At 37.6% G+C, this 24640-nt stretch overlaps 1 protein-coding gene across 9 annotated transcripts in view; it reads left to right on the plus strand.

Annotated features, from left to right (window-relative positions):
• Nucleotides 1–24640, plus strand: part of R3HDM1 (R3H domain containing 1) — a 104397-nt gene that overhangs the window by 27041 nt on the left and 52716 nt on the right. For 4 of the 9 annotated variants that reach the window (XM_077830451.1, XM_077830452.1, XM_077830454.1 and 1 more), the window contains 10 exons: nucleotides 1089–1167; nucleotides 5495–5554; nucleotides 5634–5774; nucleotides 9807–9915; nucleotides 10028–10123; nucleotides 13576–13613; nucleotides 13696–13746; nucleotides 13859–14085; nucleotides 16535–16789; nucleotides 20613–20752. In XM_077830451.1, coding sequence (XP_077686577.1) covers nucleotides 1089–1167; nucleotides 5495–5554; nucleotides 5634–5774; nucleotides 9807–9915; nucleotides 10028–10123; nucleotides 13576–13613; nucleotides 13696–13746; nucleotides 13859–14085; nucleotides 16535–16789; nucleotides 20613–20752 — 1196 coding nt within the window. Of the gene's footprint in view, nucleotides 1–1088; nucleotides 1168–5494; nucleotides 5555–5633; nucleotides 5775–9806; nucleotides 9916–10027; nucleotides 10124–13575; nucleotides 13614–13695; nucleotides 13747–13858; nucleotides 14086–16534; nucleotides 16790–20612; nucleotides 20753–22300; nucleotides 22400–24640 lie in introns of all 9 variants that reach the window. The other 5 variants (XM_077830455.1, XM_077830457.1, XM_077830460.1 and 2 more) reach the window with 4 other exon arrangements.

Below are 24640 nucleotides of genomic sequence, written 5' to 3' on the forward strand. Positions count from 1 at the left end.
TTTAACTTGTAAAGTGTGCTGAAAATAGAAACTTGCCTAATGTTAGAGTTCGGTTTCCCACTAATGATTACTAAATTGTTATAACTTAAAAACTGATAAACAAATTTACCAAATTTACAAAAATAAAGAGCACATCATTTTTCAGCTTTATAAATGTTTTACCAGGAATGCTCCTGGAAATTTGGCATCTTTGTTTTCAAGAGCAATTGAGAGCAGGCTGGATTAAGGCAATCTGGGACTGACCACTGGGGCAGTTGAAACCTAGGCACAAGTCTATGCTACTCTTCACTTGGAAATGGGTTGGAGCTTCAACATATCTTTTTAAGAAGAAAGCCCTAAGAAGAACAACGTTAGGAGGTGCTTGGATATTGCAGTGATGGGTACCAATACATAGTCCAAAGGTAGATGAAATTTCTTTGTGCGTCACCTATTCTGAGGCACAAAGCATAGGCACCCAGGCTAACAGGTTGAAAACAGCAGGAACCAGAAGAGGCACTACGCAACTGAAATGTTTGCTCTCGTGAGGGGATATTTGGAAGTTGTTGAAGAGAAGTCAAAGAAGGCATCTCTTGAAGGCACACCAAACGTGAGCTTGTAGCAATACAGGATAAATCATACATCACAAAGGTTAGACTTGTACTTTGTAAAGTATTACATGTCACCTAGACCAAATCTCTAATGCTTGAAAATATGCAGTTACCTTTGCAGACTGACAAAAGTAGTAATAAAATCTATGATTCCACATTGGATCCGCAAAATGAGACTTTGTGGCTTGCGTGTCTTTTCCTTAGCTACTATAGAAGCAAGGTGGGTCTTTTATTGGACCAACTTCTGTTGGTGAAAGAAACAAGCTTTTGAGCTACAGAGAGCTCTTCCTAGCTATTGTGAGGCTGAGTTTACTGAGTTAGGAATGGGATCTGTTGAGCAGCTAATGTGCAGTGTATGCATCTAAATCTTAGATTTACCAGATTCCGAGTTTTAGTTATTCATTCACTTGTATGAACAGCATCTTAAAAATGTAATAAGAACCATGTGTTCAAAGAATGAGCATATGATCTTTTCAATAACATTGTTAATATTTTTTATAGATTCTAGCCAAGAATACACAGATTCAACTGGCATAGATCTACATGAATTTTTAGTAAATACACTAAAAAACAATCCCAGGTAAGTTAAATTAAAATGTTTTGAATTAACTCAATTTTGCTATCTTTTTTTTGTTTGTTTGTTTTTAATTAATCTGATGCGTGTTGAGAGCTTTCACTAGAAACACCTTAGCTTGCAAAGGCCTTAAACTTGATCTTGTATAGTTAATGTGGAGTGTTTAAACATATTTTAAAATGCTGGCTCTCCCTCCTGGGCCCTACACTTATCCATGTTGTGAGTTCAATAGAACTACGCATGTTTACAAATTTACTAAGTATTTGCAGGATCAGCATCCTTGTGTAATGTTTTTACTTGGCTATGCAGAAATGTGGTTTGTTGCAATAACTAATTTAGTGTTGAATAGCAGGTTCTGAGGTTTGTTCCTTTTTTCAATATGTAACACGCCTTCAGATATAGTTATAGTAAGAAAAGCATCTCTCAAACTCACTCATTGGTGTCAGTATGGGCCAAACCCTGCCTCAAGTTATATGGATGTAAATTCCAGTAAATTCAGAGGGAGCTTTATCTGTGGAACCGAGAGGAGGAATGTGTCCTTTTGTGTCTACAAAATGTGTGTCCTGAGTTCACAAACACCACCTCTTCTTCTTATCAATGCCACATAACTAATATAGCTACTCTTTTTTTTTTTTCTCCTGATTTGCACATCAAGGAACATATCCTTCCCTAACCTCTTTGGTCCTCCAGGGTCTCTCTGGCAACAGATTTGACATGGTTCTACTGTGCAAGGGTGAGCAGGATTTAGGGGTACCAGCAAAACTATTTGAGGTCCAGGGGAGTAGTGAGGCAACAGGATCCACTGCACATCTTCTGGTTCTTCCTCATAAGTAAGAAGAGGTCTCAGGACCCAGGAGAAACATGCTAGGCAAAATCAGCCTTCTAAGAACAGCTTTGCTATCACTCTGCAATCTGTTGGAGGATACTCTAATGCACAACCAACACATTAAGTCTGGTATCTGAGGAATGGATTCTTATTCCAGAATTGTTTTATTTGGGGGTGGTGATTTAAAATTTTTTTTTTAAAAATAAATCAAAAAATACCACCTGAGTTTTAGGGTACCAGGTTGAGCCTGCGTTACAGTCAGTAGGAAAAGAAATCTAAATTAACCGCAAGGACAGAGTGAAGTTTGTATGCCAGTTGTGGAAGAGAGAGGTATGTGGAATGCAAGGTGTCACTTTTAACATTATTTCCTGATCGTAACTGCACTTCAACTGTAATGGGAATTATATGTGAAAATTAAAAGCAAAATAGATCCCTGGTGCTAGAAGCAGTCTGACAAATTTTATATTAAAGTATCAGAATGTACTCACCATTTTAACATCTTCAGTTCCATATAATTGTAAAATACATTTATACAATGTTTCTGAAAACATTTTAAAAAAATGGTTTAAGTGTCAGGGCTTGATTTTTTTTTTTTTTTTTTTCTATTCTTCTTTTCAAACTGTCAAACATTCTCCCTTTTTGTGGACTCCTTTCTTATCTAACTTATACAACGCCCATCCCCAGGGTATGTGAGCTCCAAATTCATAGGCCTTGTTATTACTGGGATAAGAACACCTGCTTGATTGGTGTGGATAATGTGTCCCGTCCCCCCCCCGAGAACCATGTGAGCCAAGCTGTATACTACAGCCATGTTTCAGTAGTTGTTTTTATCATGATGCTGATCCAAACGATACAAGGGCCACAGTTTTCACTGAAACAGTTGTTTTGTACTGTTTCTCTCTTAAAACTATACTTGCTATGTTAGTGACTGATTTTATATTTATAAATGAAAAAGTTTAGTTAATCATGAAGCGGTTGTGACTTTAGAAACCATTTAAGATACTGTTGCTGAGATGGACTTTTTCTCCTCCCTTTCCACCAAAAACAATTTTTTTATCCATCCTTTCCTGTTTAGGTAACTTTTTAAATTTACAGTCAAATATCTGACAAGGGACAAGAAGTGAATACAACAAACTGGAGGGGAGCACAAGGAAACAATGAAATAGTATTGATCAGCATGAGAGACAGTAGTCTCAATGAATGAGCTGCCTGTTATCAAGGCAAACGAAGACTGGAAAAAGAGTGCAAATTTGTAACATAGATTCATAGATATTTAGGTCAGAAGGGACCATTATGATCATCTAGTCTGACCTCCTGCACAACGCAGGCCACAGAATTTCACCCACCACTCCTACAAAAAAAAACCTCACACCTATATCTGTGCTATTGAAGTCCTCAAATTGTAGTTTAAAGACCTCAAGGAGCAGAGAATCCTCCAGCAAGTGACCCGTGCCCCATGCTACAGAGGAAGGCGAAAAACCTCCAGGGCCTCTTCCAATCTGCCCTGGAGGAAAATTCCTTCCCGACCCCAAATATGGCGATCAGCTAAACCCTGAGCATATGGGCAAGATTCATCAGCCAGATACTACCGAAAATTCTTTCCCAGGTAATTTGGATCTTACCCCATCTAAAACCCATCACAGGCCATTGGGCCTATTTACCATGAATAGTGAGAGTAACAGTGAGAGTAATTAACCATTAGAACAACTTACCTGGGAATGTGATAGCTTCTCCATCACTTTAAGTCTTTAAATCAAGATTGGATATCTTTCAAAAAGATGCACTGGCCCAACCAGAAGTTAAGGCCTTGATGCAGGAGTTACAGAGTGAAATTTTGTGGCCTGGATTTTGCAGGGGATTGGACTAAATGGTTGTAATTATTTCTTTTTGGTCTTAAAATCTAAGCCTTTGTAATTTTTAACATTAGTTGACTTTAGTGCTGCTGAAAGATGCCAAGTTACATGAAAATGTAGTACTCGCAGCAGCAGGGCAAGCCTCTCCTTGCTCCTCCATCAATTTGTCTCACTCTTGACTTGGATGAAATGCTTCTAGGGGTGAAAGTTCAGTAAGTTTTCCATTCCCATTAATTCCTTGGTGCCTTTACTGAGGCTTCAAATAAAAGTTCTAATTAATGCCAATTGCATTCATAATTTTGATAATAGTGACATTAAGAACTGTATTGAAATTCACGTTATGTAGGTTACAAGCAGCCATCAGATAGTAACTACTTTCACTACCTGCCTGGGCCATATTTTTAAAAATGATATGAAAATTAAGTATTTTATCTTTTATTCATGGTTCTTTGTTCGTGGTTATGAATTTGAAGAAGAAATTGAGAATGAAGATCTGCAATTCACAAAAATAATGAAAATATGCAGCAGTCACTTTTTATTAAAGAATGTTTTATAATCCTATTTTTAAAACTTCATGTATTGTCATCTATAGGGAGCTATGAAAAGGGCAAAGGAGTTCAAGTGTGTATGTATATTCTGTAACATATTGCCTTGTTTTATTTTGGTCCTGTATAGAAGACGCCACAGTGTCTAAGTTACAGGGAGAACTTGAAAATTTTGGATGGTCAGTGTTTTCAATGTTGTGGACTGGATGGAAATTTTGGGGCACCTTGGCGAGCCACATGCAGAAATATAGTTTTAGATTCTAGAATCCGATACCCTTTTAGGATTTAGCCATTAAGGCCTTAATGGGGTTAAGAAGTAATACAGTTCAATTAAATAAGAGAATAGCACACCTCTTACTTGAACTTGAATGACACGTCAAGGCAAGGACACCCCCAGAAATTTTTCGAATGGTATGCATTCCTCTCCCCTTCCTACCTCAGGGAAGAGACAGGCAGTTTGCCCTACTGTGGTCAGTGTGTTTGCTGAGACCCTTTGCTTTTGCAGGAGCGAAGAGTTCCCCACCACACACTTTGGGGGTAGGGAGTGCCAGCTGCACTGACCATAGGAGAGGCAAAGAGAGGGGACCAGCCCCCATTCCCACCCCCATCCCCGCCGCCTCCTTGGCCTGCTCAGAGGCTGCAGAGACCCAGCAACTGCTGTTTTCCCTCCTGGCCATGCCCAAGACACCAGTGTGGACAGCCCCATGGCCAGCGACCCATCTCCTGCACAGGAGGTAACTGGCTTTTGCGCCCTGCCCATTTGGGAGTCCTGCTTACCCATATCAACCAGCAGGGCCCCCAATGGTAGAGATTTGAAGCCATTTTATTCTTTTCACTTGAGCACATCATCTCAATGACTGTTCTTTCTGCTGACTCTCATGGGAAGAGATAGATTGAGAGGGGTCTTTGTATTCTGGTTTCTTACAAGATAGAACAATTCTACTCTAAAAATCCACTCACAGTAGCAAATTAGATACCTTGTGGTCCTGCTGGTAAACTGCCATTGTTGCCCGTTCATTAGGGGAACGGATGTTATCTATGCATGTTTAAAATTCATATATTTTCAATTCTGGAGTGTTTCCTATATGAGTGTTGTATTTTATTTTCAGGGACAGAATGATGCTGCTGAAATTAGAACAGGAAATTTTAGATTTCATTGGTGGTAACGAGTAAGTGATGCAATTTTAACAAAAAAATTATTCAAAAATATTTTTTTTGTTTTGTAAAACGCGTACTTCTCTCTTCCAGATTTCCACGCAAAAAATTTCCCCCCATGACCTCTTACCATAGAATGCTGTTGCACAGAGTAGCTGCTTACTTTGGATTGGAACATAATGTGGACCAGAGTGGGAAGTCAGTGATAGTAAACAAAACTAGCAATACAAGAATGTAAGTTGTCATAATTTTGAAATAATTCTTCAAATTTTGGTGCATGGATTTACTCTCAAGGCCAATTTAGACAGTGATACCAAATCTGCAACCTCAGGAGTCAATCAACACTTGGGGGCTCATTCTCTCAAGGACGGTCGTCAGTGAGATTTTTATTGTTCATTCGAAGCTATGTGATGTGGAATATGAACGTCCATATAAAAGGTGTCATGTTAAGAAGACTTTGAGCTCTTGATGAGATCAGAGTATGTAATGCAACCCTGGATGTGTCACATCACAGGCTCTGTCTCTGTATATAAAAAAAAAAATCCATCAATTTTGTAACTCTGTTCAGAAACACACCCCACTAGTTCTAGGTACATTCCTTGTTGCTTCCCTGTGGAAATAAGCAGCGGCCCCTGAACTAGAATGATAGGACAGCTGGTGGCAAGTGAAGTGATAAGGGGGTCTTGCTGAATTTTGGTTTCTATCATGTGGAGGCCCACTGGATGGGGGGAGTGGGGTTGGGAAGGTCTCCAGCATTGCTTGAACTGGCCTTGTTTACTTTGTTACTATTTGCATTTTTAATTATAACTTTTAAGGTAAAAATTGTATATATAACTTTCTCTTGTCAGTTTTCTCTCTCTAAATGGTTTTGAATTTGATTAACATTTTTAGTGTTTTGATTGTGTTCAGAATTTAAGAAGCCAGGTTTAAAGAACAATTGAACAACTTTGAAAACAGCTTTCAGTAATAATATCTTAAATGTATATATTAACTTTCATCCTGCTGTTAAATAATTAATAGATATAGTTGGGTGGAAGGTAGCAACCAAATTGACAATCACAGCTATATAACTGTGAGGGTTGGGACATTCTTGCCAAGGACACAGGGCAAACCCCTATCACATAAGGAGACATGGGTGTGACATTCCCCTGGTGTTATCTGGACCGGTGATCTGCTAGGTCACTCCAATCCTCAACTATGGGAGCCAGCCTTACCCTGCTCTGCTGTGAGAACCCCTACTACCGGGATGTTTGTGCACAACATATATCATGTAAGCTGCTCCCAGACGTGAGTGAGCCCTTTTGGCCAGCTGCTGCTTGGATTGTGCAACTGAATTACAGTAGCCAATATCTCTGGTCCTAGACACAACCCTAGGAACCTCCGTCTTGCAGTGTCCAGTTATGCCTGCTGGACACTGCAAGCTTATATGAGTTTGTCGATTTAACAAAGAAATTGATATGTACAAGGCTTGTTATCCCAACGCTTCACACCAAGCGCACTGCTTCAGGTAGAATAAACAAATTTATTAACTACAAAAGATAGATTTTAAGTGATTATAAGTCAAAGCACAACAAATCAGATTTGGTCAAATGAAATAAAAGCAAAACACATTCTAAACTGATCTTAATATTTCCAGTGCCCTTACAAACTTAGATGCTTCTCACCATAGGCTGGCTGGTTGCCCTTCAGCCAGGCTCTCACCTTTGATCAGTGCTGCAGTCACTGGTGGTGGTGTCTGTAGATTGAGGTGGAAGAGAGAGGAAGAGCATGGCAAATGCCTCTCCCTTTTATCATGTTCTTTCTTCCCTCTTGGCTTTGCCCCCCCTCCCCCCCTTCAGGGTCAGGTGAGCATTACCTCAGTGTAGTCCCAAACTGACCAACAGAAGGGGGATGACTTTAGAGTCCAACAAATCCTTTGTTGCTGCCTAGACCATTGTCCTTCGTTCCTCTGAGGCTGGGCTGGGCTGGATTTGTCCCATACATGCCCTGATGAGGTGTGAACTGCCTCTCTGTTCCTGGAGAGTTTTGCATGGGCTTGTTTTAAGCCATGAGGACACATTTTCAGCCTCATAACTAAATACATGAAATTACAACCTATAACATTACTATAACAATGCTCGGTGCATCATGAGCCTTCCGAAGACACCCAACATGACAAACTTTGCATTGGATGCCACACAATCGTATTATAAGGATAAACATGGGGGTGCAGGGTGTTGCCCTGAGATAGTGTCACAATGGGATCATAAGATCTTCAATATCCACACACAGTATATGTTTCATCCAAAAGACCTGTCTGTCTTCTACACATACGTGCGCACATGTGCGCACACAACCTATCTAAGAAAGATGAAGTCTGATTTAACCCTGCTGATATGTTAAACTCTGTAGCTCTAGAAAGATTAGGCCCATTGGAAACCCAAGATTTATAACACAAAGCTATTCTCTCTGAACCATTCTGCTAATAGATTTTTTTTGTATTTTTTGGTTGTTTTTATTACTCAGTATATTTGCATGAAACAGGATCTTCTAGTGGTTTGGGCACAAATCTAGGAGCTGGGAAGGCCTGAGTTCTAATCCCAGTGCTAACATGGATTCCATCTGATTTTTGGGCCACAAAATCTAATCCGTTTACCTCAATTTTGTATTCTGTAAAATGGGACTGGTAACACTCTGACGGGCCATTAGGTTGCACCAATAAATGTTTGTAGGATACTTTGAAGATGGAAGTATATATAATTTTGAGGTATTAAATATTTTTACTATTTGAATCCATTTGGTTTTGCTATAAATTTCCTAACTGAAGTTATACTTCCATATTTCTCAAATCAGGCATTTCCATGCCCACAAAGTCTGATGTCTCAGACCGAGGATTATGATTACTTGAAGTGGGGAATAAATAGCAGTAGCAGAAAAACTCTTAATTGCAAACTTTTTAAAAACAAAAACACCACCCAACAATCTTGTGAATAGTCTCTGGAAGCCCTAATAAATGCAATTACTAATTAGCAGGCATTTCATCTAACCTATAGACATTAGGATGGTTCTTTAAGGTTTCAGTATTCTTATTTTAAATCACTTGGGATATAAAATAAGAATTTAGAAAGAAAATCTTGGAGAGCTGCTCCATATTGAATAAAACCAAACTTACCTTTTCCTCATAGGCAGATTCCCCGCTCCAGCGTCGATCAGTGGTGTTACTGATATCAACAACCCAGTCCACACTGGGACGTCTCAGTGGAGTGGGAAGTTGGTGATTGCAGGGCAGTAAATTCAGGGACCTTTAAAAGAAAGAGGTAAGACAGTCTAAAGGTTCTCTGAAATGCCTGCTAATTATGTATGGGCATCCAGCAACCATTTAGTTAGGTTTGGTTAAAAGTACTGCAGTTCACATTATAAAGAAAAAAAAATCCTGCTTTTATACAAATGCTCTGAGTAATAACTAAAAAAAACCCGAAATACAGACCATATATATGTTTATACCCTTCAGTAGCCAAATTCCTTCCAGTTGTCTGATCATGCGACTGTAAATAATTTAGCATAGTTGCCATTGTTGTCAGTAGTTTTTGGTACCTAACAGTAGTTTGGAGGGGGTCTCGTGATCCATTCATAAGGCAGTTGGATTTAAAAAAACAAAACAAAGCTGTCATGAACTCTAGCTTCCTGCATTCTTGCTAGACTTCCGCTTGCATGCATGACTGCGTTCTTCCTCCTCTTGCCTTTTTCTATTGTTTATTTTAACCGTTTAATTTGTTTTCCATCACTCCCATCTCCTTATATTCTAATTTCCCTTGAAATAAGTTTTGTGGCTGTTTAAGGAGTAGACACTTATCATTCAGTCTCATGCACATCCCAAATTCCCTTGCATTGCTACAACTATAGATTATGAGAAACTTCTGAGTCCCCAGTGAAACCTGTTTGCTTGCTACTTTCATTGGGAATTGAAAACATACTTTGAAGGAAGAATAGGTCTGTTTTAGAAAAAGGTTTCGTATGCGTCATGACAGCAAGAATTGTCAGGTTACAGAAACGTGTTATGTTTTTGATATTTTTTCAGTTGCAGGTCGACCGCTTATTATGAAACCCAACACTCCAGTCAAATTGTAGTATTTTATATGTGATATTTTAATAGAATGTTTCTCAAACTATTTCACTTGGTGTCAGTGTGTCTCTTATATTGATATACAATATATGGATTTATATATTTATAAGATCATTCATCATTTTGTCTGAAATGTAACTTTTTTTCCTAATCACTTTCCTTAGACCTGATCAAAAGTTTTGTGAGCATATAAAGGATGAGAAATGTGAAGATTTTCAGAAACGGTACATCCTTAAAAGAGAGAATTCTAGTTTAGACAAAGATGATAACCAGGTAAATGTATGGAATTTTATTTTTTTCATATTGATGCTTTGACTATAAATTCATACTATTTTTTCTTGTAGAAATTGGTATTTAATCTAATCACTTACTTAATTTAATTTAGATGCGAATACGCTTAAAAGATGACAGAAGAAGCAAATCTATAGAAGAACGAGAAGAAGAATACCAGAGAGCTAGAGAACGAATATTTGCACAAGATGTAGGTATTAAATCAAAAGGAAATCTCACTGCATCTTTCTCTTGGGAAATTTTTTTCTGTCTGACAGTTTCATACGTACATGTACCCAAAGTTCATATTTAAAAGGATTTTTCTTCTTAATGATATAGGTTTTCATCTATATACAGTTTAAAAAAATTACTTAACAGTTCTGATGGTTTCGATGATCATTATGATGATGTCTGAGCAAGTAAAATATCCAACTCACTGTGCCAGAGCAGTATTAACTCTGCAGTGCTAACTGGAATTCAGCCTTGTTTGTCAGTAAAATAAGCATAAATAAAAAACATACAGGAAGGACATCTATTTTAAAAGGTACCTTTTTACATAATTGCCTTTTTGCATTCTCTGCACAAAAAATACTAAAAACAGATTCTCATTCTAAAATGAGGAGAATAATCTTTGGTAGACTAGTTTTGCAGCACCTGTATATATCGAAAAGCATTTTTCACTTTGTCCAACAGCAAAAGAGAACAAACTTTTTTGTTAACAAATTATTCGGACTTCTCCAGTACTTACCACAACATTTACTTTCTTATTTTAATTTTGTATTTTTTCCTTGACCTCTGTGTTATTCCTTTCGAAAGCAATCAACCTAAACTAAAAAACAATCGTTCAACCCAGAATGTTCAGAAGTAATGATTCTTCAAGTGCTTGTCCAAATATATTACAGTTGATGTGCTTGTGCCATGCACTTAAGTTTGGATTCTTTTGGCCAACAGTGTATTTGGGCTGTGTCTGCATCCTGAGAGTGTCCTCTTCCCTCCCACTTGAGAGGATAAAGGTCGAGGCCACTCCCAACTGCCTTTCAGTTCCTTCTGACCGCCCAAGGAACTTTGGCAGAGAGTGTGTGAGCCTCTCAGTCACTGTGCAATCCCTTTCTATTGTTTGTATGTAAATAAGAATACCTTAGATAGATAATTGTTAGGCTTCAATTTTTTTACATATTGTTTCCTTGCCTTTGGGTTCACTTGAATAGTCATGAATATATTTAAGTACTGACAAAATAAATATGTCAAATATCGTGAAAATGTGATATTTTCCTCAGTAGTCCATAATCATTCCACACTGTCATGTAAGTAGATAATGGTTGCTTAGTGCAGATGAGTGAAAAGGTTGGGAGATCATAATTTGGCTTTCAGATCACTACATTCCTTTATGGTATCTGTCTGACTGTAGGGAGCTATATTGATGTAATAATATGCTTTTTACACTCACAGAGCTCAAAAATAGTTATTTGAACACATCAGGGTAGGAGTATGGAGAGCAAAAAGGCTATACCTATTTGAACTAGGAAATTGGTTGAGGGCAGAGAGAGGCAGCTGAGATTTTTATACCTTAATGTAAGGAGACTGGGCAACAAAATGGAAGAACTAGAACTATTGGTGCAGGATGTGAAAACAGATTTTATAAGGATAACAGAAACATGGCAGAATAACAATCATTACTAAAATATAGGTATTGAAGAATATGAGCTGTTCAAGACAGAGAAATAAAGATAAATGTGGTGGGGGTAGCATTGTACATCAGTGATGTGCTAGATTGTAAAGAAATAAGATAGCATGGATAAAACAGAAATGGTTTGGGCCAAAATCATTTTGGGAAAGGATTGTGAAAGAGTGCCTATTGCAGTAGGGCTCAGGGTCTGTTATAGATCCCGCAGAGTAGGATTTGGATATGGATAGAGTAGAAATCTATTTTTAATATAGAAAGATAACTACTACTCCCAGGAATTATTGTTATGGGAGACTTTAATTTCCTGGCTATAGATTGGAGAGCAAATGCTACTAATAATGGTAGGGCCCAATTATTCCTAGATATAATAGCTGACATATTTCTTCACCAAATAACCAGCAAGAGTTGATGATGTTTTAGGCTTGGTTTTGGTAAATAGTGAAGACCTCACAGAAGCAGTGGTCATAAAAAATAGCATTGGATCAAGTGATGAGGAGCTGATTAAGTGTAAATTAAATGGAATAATGAAAAAACAGGTTGGTAAGGAAAGTTTTTGATTTTTAAAAGGGCAGATTTTCAGAAATTAAGGGAACTAGTTAGTTAAATCAGTTAGACTAAAGAGCTCAGAGATGTAAAAGTGGAGGAGATTTGGAATTTCTTGGTGTCAAAGGTGTAAAAAAGTCTTGAATTTACATTCCAAACAAGGGGGGGAAAATTGAAGGAAAGGGCTCCAGACATAACTGGATGAATAACCACCTCAAAAAGGGTATTATAGGAGTAAGCAGAGACCCTAAAATGAATGGAAGAAAGGACTGATCAACAAAGAAAGCTACATCTTGAAGGTCAGAAATTGTAGGAATTAAGTCTAAATTGCCAAAAGTCAATATGAATTAAACCTGCAAAGGAAATTAAAACAAATAGCAAACCATTTTTAGTCATATAAATAAAAATAGAACAAGAAAAGAAGTGGGACTGGTATGCAGTGAGGATGGGGTAAAGACCCAGGTATGAGCCACAAACTTAAATGAGCTCTTTGCCTCAGTTTTCAATAAGGATAATAATGTAGAACATGGGGGGGGGAAAGGCAAGGTAGCCAATAGATGTTGCCACATCCAAGGTGGAAGCAAACCTCAAAGATCTTAATGCACTCAAGGCAGGGTATCTAGATAATCTCCATTGCAGCATGCTGAAAACTGGCATATAAAATTACAGTAATAAACTATTAAATTGGGATGGAAACAAATAACGGAAGAATAGAAAACATAGTACCTATATTTAAGAAGGGAGATAAGTGAGAAGGAGTGATCCAGGCAACCACAGACCCATTTGTCTGACCTCCAGTAGTATTCAAGGCTTCAGAATAAATGTTGAAGGAAAAAAGGTGTAAAGACATGGAAGTAAATGGAAAATGGGATAAAATGCAACATTAGTTTACCAAACATGGATTGTGCCAAACTAATCTGATATCTTTCTTTGAGAAGATAACTAATTTTTTGGGTCCAGGGAAATACAGTAGATCTAATCTCACTGAACTTCAGTGAAGCATTTGATATGTTATCACATGGAAAATTTATTAGTTAATTCTGGAGAAGATGGGGATTAGTACAAGAATTGCAAAATGGGTAAGGACATGGCTAAAGAGGTTACAATGGATTGTACTGAAAGGTGAACTCTTGGACTGAAGGGAGTTTACTGGTGGAGTTCCTCGAGAAACAGTCTTGGGACTGATCTTATATAATATTTTCATTTATTATCTTGGCTCAAAAAGTAAGTGTGTGCTAATGAAATCTTCTGATGATACAAAGTTGGGAGGCATCGTCAATGCAAAAGAGGATCGGAATACTATACGGGAAGAGCTGGGCGACGTTGAGTATTGGAGTAAAAAAATAACACCATCGGGTCTCATCTTGGTTAGAGTCTCTTTGCATTATTAAGGAAAATAATTAAAATTAAATTGTATTTTATACTTTTTTTTCCAGGCCCTGTGTTCCCAAGAGAATTATCTTATTGACAGAAGGTAAGAGTATTCACAATTTAAATTGGTTCCTATTTACATTTTCTTAATAAATACTAAGCTCTCTTGTTAAAAATGTCAACAGAATCCAAGAGGAGGAAACTAATAGTACGCAGCAAAGGCGGCAGATATTTAGGTATTCAATGCATTATTTTTAATCTCAAAGTATTCTTCATGCATTTTACCTTAATTTTTTTCTTTATTTTGCAAATGATGCATGTATTAAAAGATTAGTTTATAAATTACAGAGTCAATAAGGAAGCTTCAGGGAGATCAGCCAACAGCCATCAAAGCAGTACTGAAAATGAGCTGCAGTACTCTGAACCCCGACCCTGGAGCAGCACGGACTCTGATAATTCCATCCGCAATTTGAAGCCAGTTGTAACGAAAGCCAGCAGCTTCAGTGGGATTTCAGTTCTGACAAGAGGAGATAGCTCTGGGAGCAGCAAAAGCACAGGCAAGCTGTCTAAGACAGGTATAATAAATCTGTACAAGTCAGCAGTTTTATGTAGCAGCAAAGTACCAGTTTGCCTGATAGTTAATGCACACTGCATTTGTATACATAAGTGAAGGGCCCAATCTTGTAACTCCTCTGTGCGCAGAATGCATCTTGACTGCAATGGGTGTTGCATACTAAGACTGGCTACAGGATTAGGCCCATTGTGTGTTTAACTTTCTATAAAAATAGAGTTCATATTGGAAATGAAATGAAGATCTTGGAACTCTAGTTGTAAAGTGAGAAGCAAGTTATAGAAGGCCTTTGCTAGCTAGTGGAATTTATTCCATATCCGTGAAAGTATGTAGAAATACTTGTCAGAATAAAACAATTTAATACTTTATGGGGGCGGGGAACAGAGTTACAGTTCAGAACGGTTTGAGTCTGAGTTCATCTCTTCAGTCAAAGCTGCATGGCAAACTTGCAGAAAACTGTACGTTGATATCCCTTTGACATCCCTTTAATTAGAACCAATTCAGTAATAAAGCCTGTGGATTATTATTCATATTTGTTCCATTGTTTCTAACTGACAATGTTAGAAATGAAGTTTACATTTAATTCAGAATAAACCCCAGTAACATGAATTTTCATCATAGTGAATTGTCTTACTGCAGAAGAATGAACTACGTACTTGTTCTATGAGATTCTGTGAGTCAGAGGTGTGCTAGCTCATAATTTATTCTGTATCTATAAACAGTGTTTTGTCTGCTTCAGAAGACCTGGCTTCAGATCCTGTTGCGATAGAAAGTGAAACAAATTTGGTAGCCCGTTTGGTGCATATTGGACAGATCACCCATATTCTAAAGTGATCAGCCAATAAGACACAATTGGCATTCTCTGCACTGGGGAGTTTCAGGGCTTAACCACTACACTCACTTGTTTAGTTTAAGATTATAGATAGTGCTGTGTAGGAAAGTAAAAGGATGTGAGTGCTTGTCTGTATTATACTTTGCTTTAGTCAGTGCTATAAACCCTGTCTTCAGTGATGATCCATTAAACATTTGCCATTAAACACTAAACCCCCACTACCCCCCACCAAAATATAAAAGGGAAATAAAGTACATTAAAGCATATTTCAATAACACAGGAGATATTAACATCATAAGCAGAATTTCTGTATGAAATGAAGATCTGATAAAATGTTGTTGAGAAATGTTTCTCTTTAGTACTTTGTATATATTTCAAAGTCTATGGCATAAATTTTGGCTATTTAGTTTAGCAATGGAATAGCATTATTTGAGATGACTTTTGATAAAGTCCATTATAGTTGTACCATAATCTATATCAGATACATTATAGAAAGGTTTTCTCTCACCAAATTAGTAAAAGAAAATACCTTGCTAAAAATGAAAACTTTTATTTTGATTTCTGAAAGATGGGACCCTAACTTGAAAAGGTCAATATTGGTGGTGGTTGTTTCACTGCATTCATAGGTTGTGGTGATTTAAAGTAAATAAATAAATATGGGCCTAAATGTATAAATTTTGATTGAAGTCAACATAGTTAAAGATAAGTCTAATGTCTCTACATGATCTAGAAGCTGATGCAGATGTAAGAAAACTGTGAAATCAAGAAAAGGACTATGGGCAAGTGGAGATTGATCATAGCACTGGGATACAGTGATTGTGGATTGAGCAATTTACTTAATCTCTTTGTACCTCAGTTATCTCATCTGTAAAATGAAGTTGTTAATATTTACCTTTAACTGCTCTGAGATGTATGGGTAAAAAATGCAATACAAAGATAAAGTATAATAATTTGTAATTTTCTGCAAAGGCAGTTCAAATAATCTTAAAATAGTTTCATTGATTTTTAAATGACATAATTTTCATCACAGCATTGTTTTGAGTCTTGTTTTCTCCTCTAGGTTATTTAGTGGCTGCTGATTAAGATTGCTTATGCTTAAACATTTACATTAATTTTCTGCACCTGCATGTTATGCAACTATTATGGCAAAGGTCTAATAGAAAATGTTATGAACTGTATATTCAAAGGGGACTTTAGAAAAAGACAAATGCTGTTCAAAAATATCTAGAGACATATTTTAGGGACTTTTTGGTGGCTGTTTATTAGAAGATAGCTTTTAGTTGCATGCTTCGGCTGTCTGATTCTCCAGTCCCTTGCACCTTATGTAGTCATTAGCACTTGTGCAAAGTGGGTATAATACGGTACCATTTTGATTTCATATTCATTTTGCTTGGTTGCAAAAGACTGAACAAAGAGCAAAGCAATGTAAAATCGGTCCCAGAGTTTACAGAAAGACGCTTGTCAATAGATGTGCTCTGTTCAGGCTTTATTGAAAAATCCATAGTCTAATACTGTAGTTACATGCTGTTATTTAAGGGTAAGCTTTTAAAAATTATATATTTAAATGAGCATGATGTTTCTGACTCTAGGTAAAAACAATTTCTCATTACTCCTTTCCTAGGTTCAGAGTCTTCTAGTAGTGTAGGGTCATCCACGGGTTCTCTTTCTCACACCCAGCAGCCTCTTCCAGTCACAGCTCTAAGCCAGCCTTCTCATGGCACACCTGCTGTCTATCCAACTGTCAGCACTAGTAAATCTCTTTCCTTTGATGGTGGCATAAGTGGGCAAGTGACACCTACTAGCACTAGCTTCTTTTTGCTTCCCTTGGAAGCGGCAGGCATACCACCTGGCAGTATTCTGATCAACCCTCAAACAGGTTGGTATCCAGTTGTGGACATTTTTATTATGGTTTAGAACTTTGGAATAACGTGTAAACTGTTTAACTTGTGAGTGTATTGTAGTGTTGTCTTTTCCTTCCCTCCTTCCCCCCCCCCCAACCCCCCAACTTTTTCAGAGTTGTTTGTTTTTAGTGTTTGCTCAGTGCACTTAATATAAATGTTCTGATAGGTAGCCATTATGCTTACATCACAATAGTAGGGATGGGAGGAAACCTGCTGTTATCAGACTGGATTAGCCTACAGGTTATAGTAAAGCTAAGTCTATGCTTGAGGAACTATCAAAAAAGTTCAGGAATACTGTATTATACATGTTTAATATATTGTTTGTATCACGTCTTAATATTTGGGGAAGCTTTTTATATAATGGAAGTTAGTATAAACAAAGGATTCTTTGATAATTTTTTAATTCTAGAAAATGAAATCTTTGGGGATATCTTCCTTATCAAGCTACAGCCTTATTTTATTTATTGTAATACGTGGCAAGTTACATTTTTAAAAAATTGTTTTTGTCTCATCAGAGTACTTTTCGTTTCCTTTAGGGTCATATTTTTTTTGGGGGGGGGGAAATGGGAGTTAAATTATTTTACTTTTGAAACTGTAGTTTTGTACTTAACTAAATAAATCCATTATCTTTCAGCCCTGACTATATTTTTTTCCTTAAAATAAATCATGTGCTAATATGGTAAGCCATATTAGAGAAAACATTTTACGTTCATGGTTCTGTTAGTACTTGTATCAGTTACTTAAATCTTTCTCCGTATGTGCCTTATGGAAGGAATGGCTAAAGCCAGCCATGTTATAAACTGAGAAACCAGTACCCGGAAATAGCATGCATTTCCCAGCCCCAGGTGCTTATTGTAAACTGAAGATGGTATATTTAGTATCTTAGGGCTGGATGCTGTAGCAGCATCCCTAGTCTAGTCATAAAACAACAGTTGCATAGTTGATAAGTGGTTCCTATTGACCATTCATCTATATTATGCCACAGTCACTGTCATAGCAAGGTGAAGCACTCGCACCAGAAAATTAAGAACTTTAGGCTCTATCTATACTGGAGTTGAAAGAGTCTTAGCCAGAGCCATAAGTAAACAGACTTCTTGCTAGCAAGGTGATAACGATTTCCCTGCCCAGGTTCGGACTAACAGCTACACTATAGTTCAAACTAAGGTGTAATAATCCCTTTGTTAGCCTACATTCCTAGGATCTAATGTCTCAGATTTACCAATCAACTTACCCCTCCCGCATTTACTGGGTTTAATGATTGTAGAAGTTTTCAGAGTCATCACTCAATTGGGCAAACATTGCACATTCAAAGGAACATCATCAACTTGAAAATTATATTTGCATCGTTTTATTGTATTTACTGGTATAAATAATTTTAATTTTAAGAGAAAAATACTTTCTCTTTTTTCAGTTTGTTTACTTAGTGTATTTGACAGCATTTTGTGTGTGGTCGGTTTCACTTTTTGCTTTTGTATTGTTAGTCAGTTTTCCTATGTTTTGTTTGTGGGTCTTCTACATAGCAACTGGAGACCAAGAAATCTTTTTATTAAAAAATAAATAAATAAAAAAGTGGGGGTGGGGGAAGGATTGTAAAACCCCACTAGTTGGCAGGACGACTTAAGAGCAGGTACCTGAAACTACCTGAACTAAAATTTAATTCATTTTATAAAACTGTCTTGATTTCAAATAGTGTGGCCCATTAATTACATATTTATACTTTTCTCGGTCATTAATTTTGCTTTCACTATTGGAGGCCTATGTGATAAGTTTACAGGAAAGGATCCTTCAGTAGGAATGGTTGAATGACATTAATACCCTTCCAGAACAGTATGAATATCAGCAACATTCTGTTCAGATGAGTTCCCAGATGATAACCGATATTCATGGGCAGTTTGGGAAGAAGTGATGGCTCTTCTAGCTCTGCCTTTTCACATGAGATAGAGTTCAAAGAGCACAGGTTAAGTTCTTACTTTCCCTGACAGTGATTTCTGCAGACTTAGCAGTGTGAGAGAGTCAGTGTGCTTTGTCTCTCTCTTCCCAGACAGCCAGAGAAGGCTCTTTCCCCATCTCTCCCTCTTAGTCACAGTGGGGAGCAAGAGTGATCTTAGTCAGCCTAGAAAGTGGGGGGGGGGGGAAGGGGAATGAAAAATCCTGGACTCCCTAAGGCTGTGAAGAATATCTCCATGGATCCCCAGTCCCTGAGATTGAAGGAGAAGTGTTAGGCCAAATCAAATATAGTTGGAACATATCAAATGAATGGGCCCAGTCTTAAGCTACATCCACTTGAAGCTGGGATGGTGATTCCCAGCTCCAGTAGACATACTCACGCTAGCTTTCATCAAGCTAGCATGCTAAAAATAGTGTGGCAGCAGTAGCACGGGCAGTGGTAGAATGGGGTAGGTGCCCTAAGTACAAACCCACCTGAATCCCGTGGGTTCGTATTTGGGACTGCTAACCGGTGCTGCTGCTCACTGCTGCCTGTGCTACCGCAACTGTTTTTAATACGGTAGTTCACTGAGAGCTAGCGTGAGTATGTCTACCCACACTGGGAACCACACCCTCAGCTCCTAGTCTGGACATAGCCTTAGACTGGACATTGGGCCTTTCCCACATCCCTTTGTTATGCAAACCTCTGTAGCCTATTTGAGATGTGGTGTTTGGTCTCCTTAATCTAGCTTCTGTCTTATGCCCCTCACTGAAATATCCTCATGTGGAAACTAAATTTCTATCCTTGGAGGAATGTGACAGTCCGCAGGTAAAATTGAAAAGATTTCATTAGCATATACACACATGGGTGCCTCGACTATATGGAAATGATGAGAATTTTTTGTTACTACCAAACTAGCTAGGCTCAGGCTGATGTAGGGAAATGAGACAGGAAGTTGGCTCTCAGTCCCTCATCTTTAAATGGAAATTCTCAGGTTAATTTTTTTTTGTAAACATATTTGTTACAAATAAAACCCTAGATTATGATAAGTTTTAAGATCTAGTTTTATTTTTTCCGGTTTTTGCTGTTCTGTTTCCTTTTTGCGTCTTTGCTAAGCTCAAACATTGATATCAGTCATTTTCATTATTACTTATAGTCAGCTTTTAAACATTTTCACTTTTTGGTTCTCTTACATTAGCAGGCTGCCTCAATGTTGGGGATGCAAATATTTCATGGGAATATAGTATTAAATATCAGTTCAGCTGAAAGTTTTGAATAAATTCACTTTAGGGAGGATGGCTCTTTAAAAGGTTCTTAATGACAAAAATGGCAATGTAATTATAACTACTGTTTAATGGAAAGAGAAATAATTTCTCTTTCTACATTACCATACATCTTGGCTGGCATTTTAGCTGATAAGGGAGACACTTTTAAATTGCTTCTTAGGGATATGAGGAGAAGAAAACTGTTTTATGAATTTTCTTCTTCTCCTTATACTTTTTTCAGTCCATATAATTGAAAAAGATCTTTCAAGACTGACACAAATAAATATTGGTCATCCATTTTAGTCCATAAATTTGCCTTTGGTAAATGACTAGCTATTTTCTGGACATGATCACTATTTATCACAGAAATATATGGGCTTTTAATTACAAATAATCTTGCAAATGAGGCCTTTGGTAATTGCCGTTCTAATTCTAATGGCAAGTATTTAGTAATACAACAAAAAATTAGTATAAAATACAGTAGTTCAGATCTCACGTTATATTATCAGACTTTATTTTTGATATCGTTGGATTTAAATATATTTATAGCAGTCTGTCAACCTAAATAACGTGTCTTTTATTTTATTTTTTTTCTCTATACTCTAGGTCAGCCATTCATTAACCCAGATGGCACTCCTGTTGTGTATAATCCTCCTATGCTTCAGCAACCTGTTAGGACCCAAGTGCCTGGACCTCCACAGCAACCACCTCAGCAGCAACCAGCAGCTAATCACATCCTATCACAGGTGCATGTCAAATACACGATGCTTGACTGAGCCTTCTTACCATCCAATAATAAGAAAATAGTAGACTGATTTGTTGTGGAATTTTTTGAAAGAGAAGCATTAACTAGCCACATACATGTAACTGGATATTCTTTTTAATCACCAGACCTACCAGTCTTCCAGATTATGTGACAGAGCAGTCACGTTTTTCTAAAACACACAAAAAACGTAAAGAAGAACTGTCAAGGTTCTGATATCAAGGATGTAGCAAGCATCACCACCTTACTAACACCACTGTTATTGCTTAGCAGAAAGAAAGTAACTGCACCAGGGCTCAAATGGTAAACATTTAACAAGGGCCAAACTCTCTATCTTTCTGCCCTCTCCCTATACTGTATATTAGACTAATTATTTCATTTTCACATGGAGAGCTACATTCCCTTTCTTTTCCAGTCCCTGTCCCAAATCTCTTAATTTAAGTCATGAAATGACCTCATGACACTTTCAAAGGATTAATTTGTACATTTCATAGTCATGTATAATAACACTAAAGAATTGGATCTATTTTAACCTCCTATTCTTGTGTTAAAGGAAGCTAACAGACCACTTTAAGCCTGACCCAAACCCCCATAAAATAGTTCTACTTTTACAGCAGTGATTCCTAGCATCTAAGTACAGGCTCTTGCCTCACCAGCTTTAGGTAGTGACGCACAACCTTGCTCAAACTCGTTGAAAAGTTATTCATGGGCCTTTTACCTTCACCGTCATCTTGGTCTATTTTCCTTGTGTTAAATCTTCTGTTCTGTGTGCTCAAGCTGCATCTACACTAGAGCTTAAGCTCTGCAGCCTACAGAGTTAAGTCTTCTTGAAACTGGTCAGACTCATCTGTACTTCCTATTATTAGTATGGGATGTACAAGAGCAATACAGCATGCATGTATTTTCTTTCCTCTTCCCAAGAGCTGTCGTTGCCTTCTCCATAATTATCCCATCCCCTACAGGCTTGCTGCTGTAACACAATAATCTTGCATTTATATACCATATTAGTCACATATGGCAAATGTTGTTAGTGGTGGTAAATCTTTGGTATTTTTGGTGCCCCTACTATGAATATAAGATTTTAGGAGTGGTAAATTCAGTTGTATTTCAAAATGCACCTTTTGCTCAATAATAAAATGGCATGTTTTGATTTGTTTTTTGTACTTGCTTAGTTCTGGATTTAAAAACTGAAATATGTATTTAAACTGTATATACATACTTTAAAACAAAAATGGTTTACATGTAACTATTGAAAGTAGCAAAATTATCTATGTTTAAATTATACTTAGTTTGCTGCTTTGTCATAGTTTATTACAGTATTTAATAATAAGCAAAATGTCCCTCTTGATAGGACATAGATATATGTAAAAACACATTAGTTCTTACTATATGAAGTTTTTCAAATTTTCTGTTAAATTATATTGTCTTGCTATTGCAAAATACCTCAGTTTACTCAGGTTTTTTTTTTTTTTTTTTTTTTTTTCCTTCTTCTCTGGTATTAACTGTTTATATAAAACTGTTACTTCTTCAGCCTATCCGGTTTCTGCAGTCTTCTTCACAGCCTGTTCAATACTCTGCAGTCTCTTATCCACCCCCGCTCCTGCCAGTCTCATCTACCCAGCAATATACTGTGGTACTATATCTTCTATTCATCTCTTCTCTGCATGGGTGAAAAGTGTGTGTGTGTGTGTGTGTAACACACACACTGACTGGTTGCAATGTCAATTGCAGTAAAATAGTACCCAGAGGGGAAACCAGTTCCTAAGATCCTTGCACGCTACGTGACATTTGAGGGCGGTATACACAATGGAGATATATAGATATATATAGATATATATATTTTCAATACTGTTGCTCCAATAGCCAGTCAATATTTATTTTATTATATCCCTTGATTTTTCTCTTTTCCTTCTCCTCCTTCTCAGCTGTTGCTTTCTCTGTTTGCTTTCCCTCCCTTAGCCCCTTTTGTTGTTTTTGTATGGCACCTAGTTTTAGCCTCTTTGCCAGAGCAGTAGGAAGAGCTCCACTATGCCTCATATTTCCCCAACATTCTTGCCCAATGAAAAGGAGAGCTCAAGGTGTACCGTCAGATGCACTGGCTAGCTCTCCTTACCAGCACAGCCTCTTCAGATGCCAGCCCTGAGATTGAGGCCTAGAGTGTTAGGTTTCACAGGAGGTGGGTGAGCAGGTATGCTTCTGTTGATGCCAGAGTTAAGGGATGAGGTTGACTGGCAAGCAGGTAAACTGGAGCTGGGGATTCCAGATATTTTGCAGGGAGACTGCTCTGGATATCTTGATGGCTGATGTGGTCTGTTAGTCATAACAAGGGAAATTCACTAAAATGGTGCGAAATACATTTAGTAATGTATATTCAGTTTAAAAAAAAAATCTAGGGGTGTTAATTATATATAGTAGTAATCTAATAAATAGGGTATGTGGTATACAGTGTATGTAAAATTATATTACATACTATTACTTAATAAGCGTAGACATATATGCACACTAGTGGGGGAGATAGTCTCCTATAAATGTACCAGAATGAGACTGAAACAGTGAATGTTCATTCAAGTATGCTAATAAAAGCAGGGTGATGTAAAATACTTTATTTTTATTTTAAATCTCTAAATATAGTTTCAGATGTAGCGGCTGTTAATATCCTTCACCACCTTAATTTTTCACCTTCCCTTTTAAATAGTAGCTTCTTACTCACTGTTTTTAAAGTCTTTTTCTGTTTTTTTCGGGGGGGGGGTACCCCCCTCCTGTTACGTAGCAATATTGGGAGCCCTTTGCTGATATTGGCATTGAAGTTCTTAGGTTTCCATTGTCTTTTTCTTCTCCCCAGTTCCCTGGGTGTACTCCCCACACCACACATTCAAGTTAGGAGACTTTTGATTGTTGTCTTGTAGGTCAGCCTCATCATAATTGGTTTGTTTTGTACAGCACTTTGAAATTGTAAAGCACTGTCTAAATTATTATTATTATTATTATTACCTCTAAAGTGAGGGAGAGATTCATCAAAACATTACAAGTGCTTTTTCTGTTGAGGATGAGTGTTTTGATTTCAGCTGCATTTCAGGTACTAAACTCCTCCCTTACCTGAAAGCTTGTGGGTGGTGGGAGGTGTCAGTAATCAGTCATCATGCACTGACATTGTAAACAGTATGAATGGGACAAAAACTTTTTCAGCACTGATGCAAAAAGTGCTCTTTAGATTTGGCAGAAGCATATAGTGAATTAAAATAATGTATCCCATCCATATAAGCAGGTAAACTGTTTTCAGCATTGGTTCAGGAGGACCCATTGCTGACAACCATTGTCAGCAACAGATGTATTTGTGAGCATAGAGCATAGAGACTGAATTTGCAGTCATGTATATTGCAATGTATGTATTACACTTTTGAAGTGCTTTACCAACATTAAGGGTATGTCTACACTACGATATTAGGTCAAATTTATAGAAGTCAGTTTTTAAGGAAGTGATTTTATATGGTCAATTGTGTGTGTCCCCACTAAGCACATTAAGTCGGTGGAGTGTGTCCACAGTACCGTGGCTAGCGTAGAGTTTTGGAGCATTGCACTGTGGGTAGCTATCCCACAGTTCCCTCACTCTCCGCTGCCCATTGGAATTCTGGGTTAAGCTCCCAATGCCTGATGGGACAAAAACATTGTCGCGGGTGGTTTTAGGTACATGTCATCAGTCGCCCTTCCCTCTGTGAAAGCAACGGCAGACAATGGTTTTGCGCCTTTTTTCCGTGTGGACGCCATACTGCTTTCAGCAGACAGTGCAGTAGGACTGTTAACCATCGTCATTGAACCACAGCTTCTGCTGCAACTCTGCTCTCCTGCTCTTGGCTTGATAGCAAATTTCTCC

Source organism: Eretmochelys imbricata, chromosome 11 (genome assembly GCF_965152235.1).
Source record: "Eretmochelys imbricata isolate rEreImb1 chromosome 11, rEreImb1.hap1, whole genome shotgun sequence".
Taxonomy (NCBI): domain Eukaryota; kingdom Metazoa; phylum Chordata; order Testudines; family Cheloniidae; genus Eretmochelys; species Eretmochelys imbricata.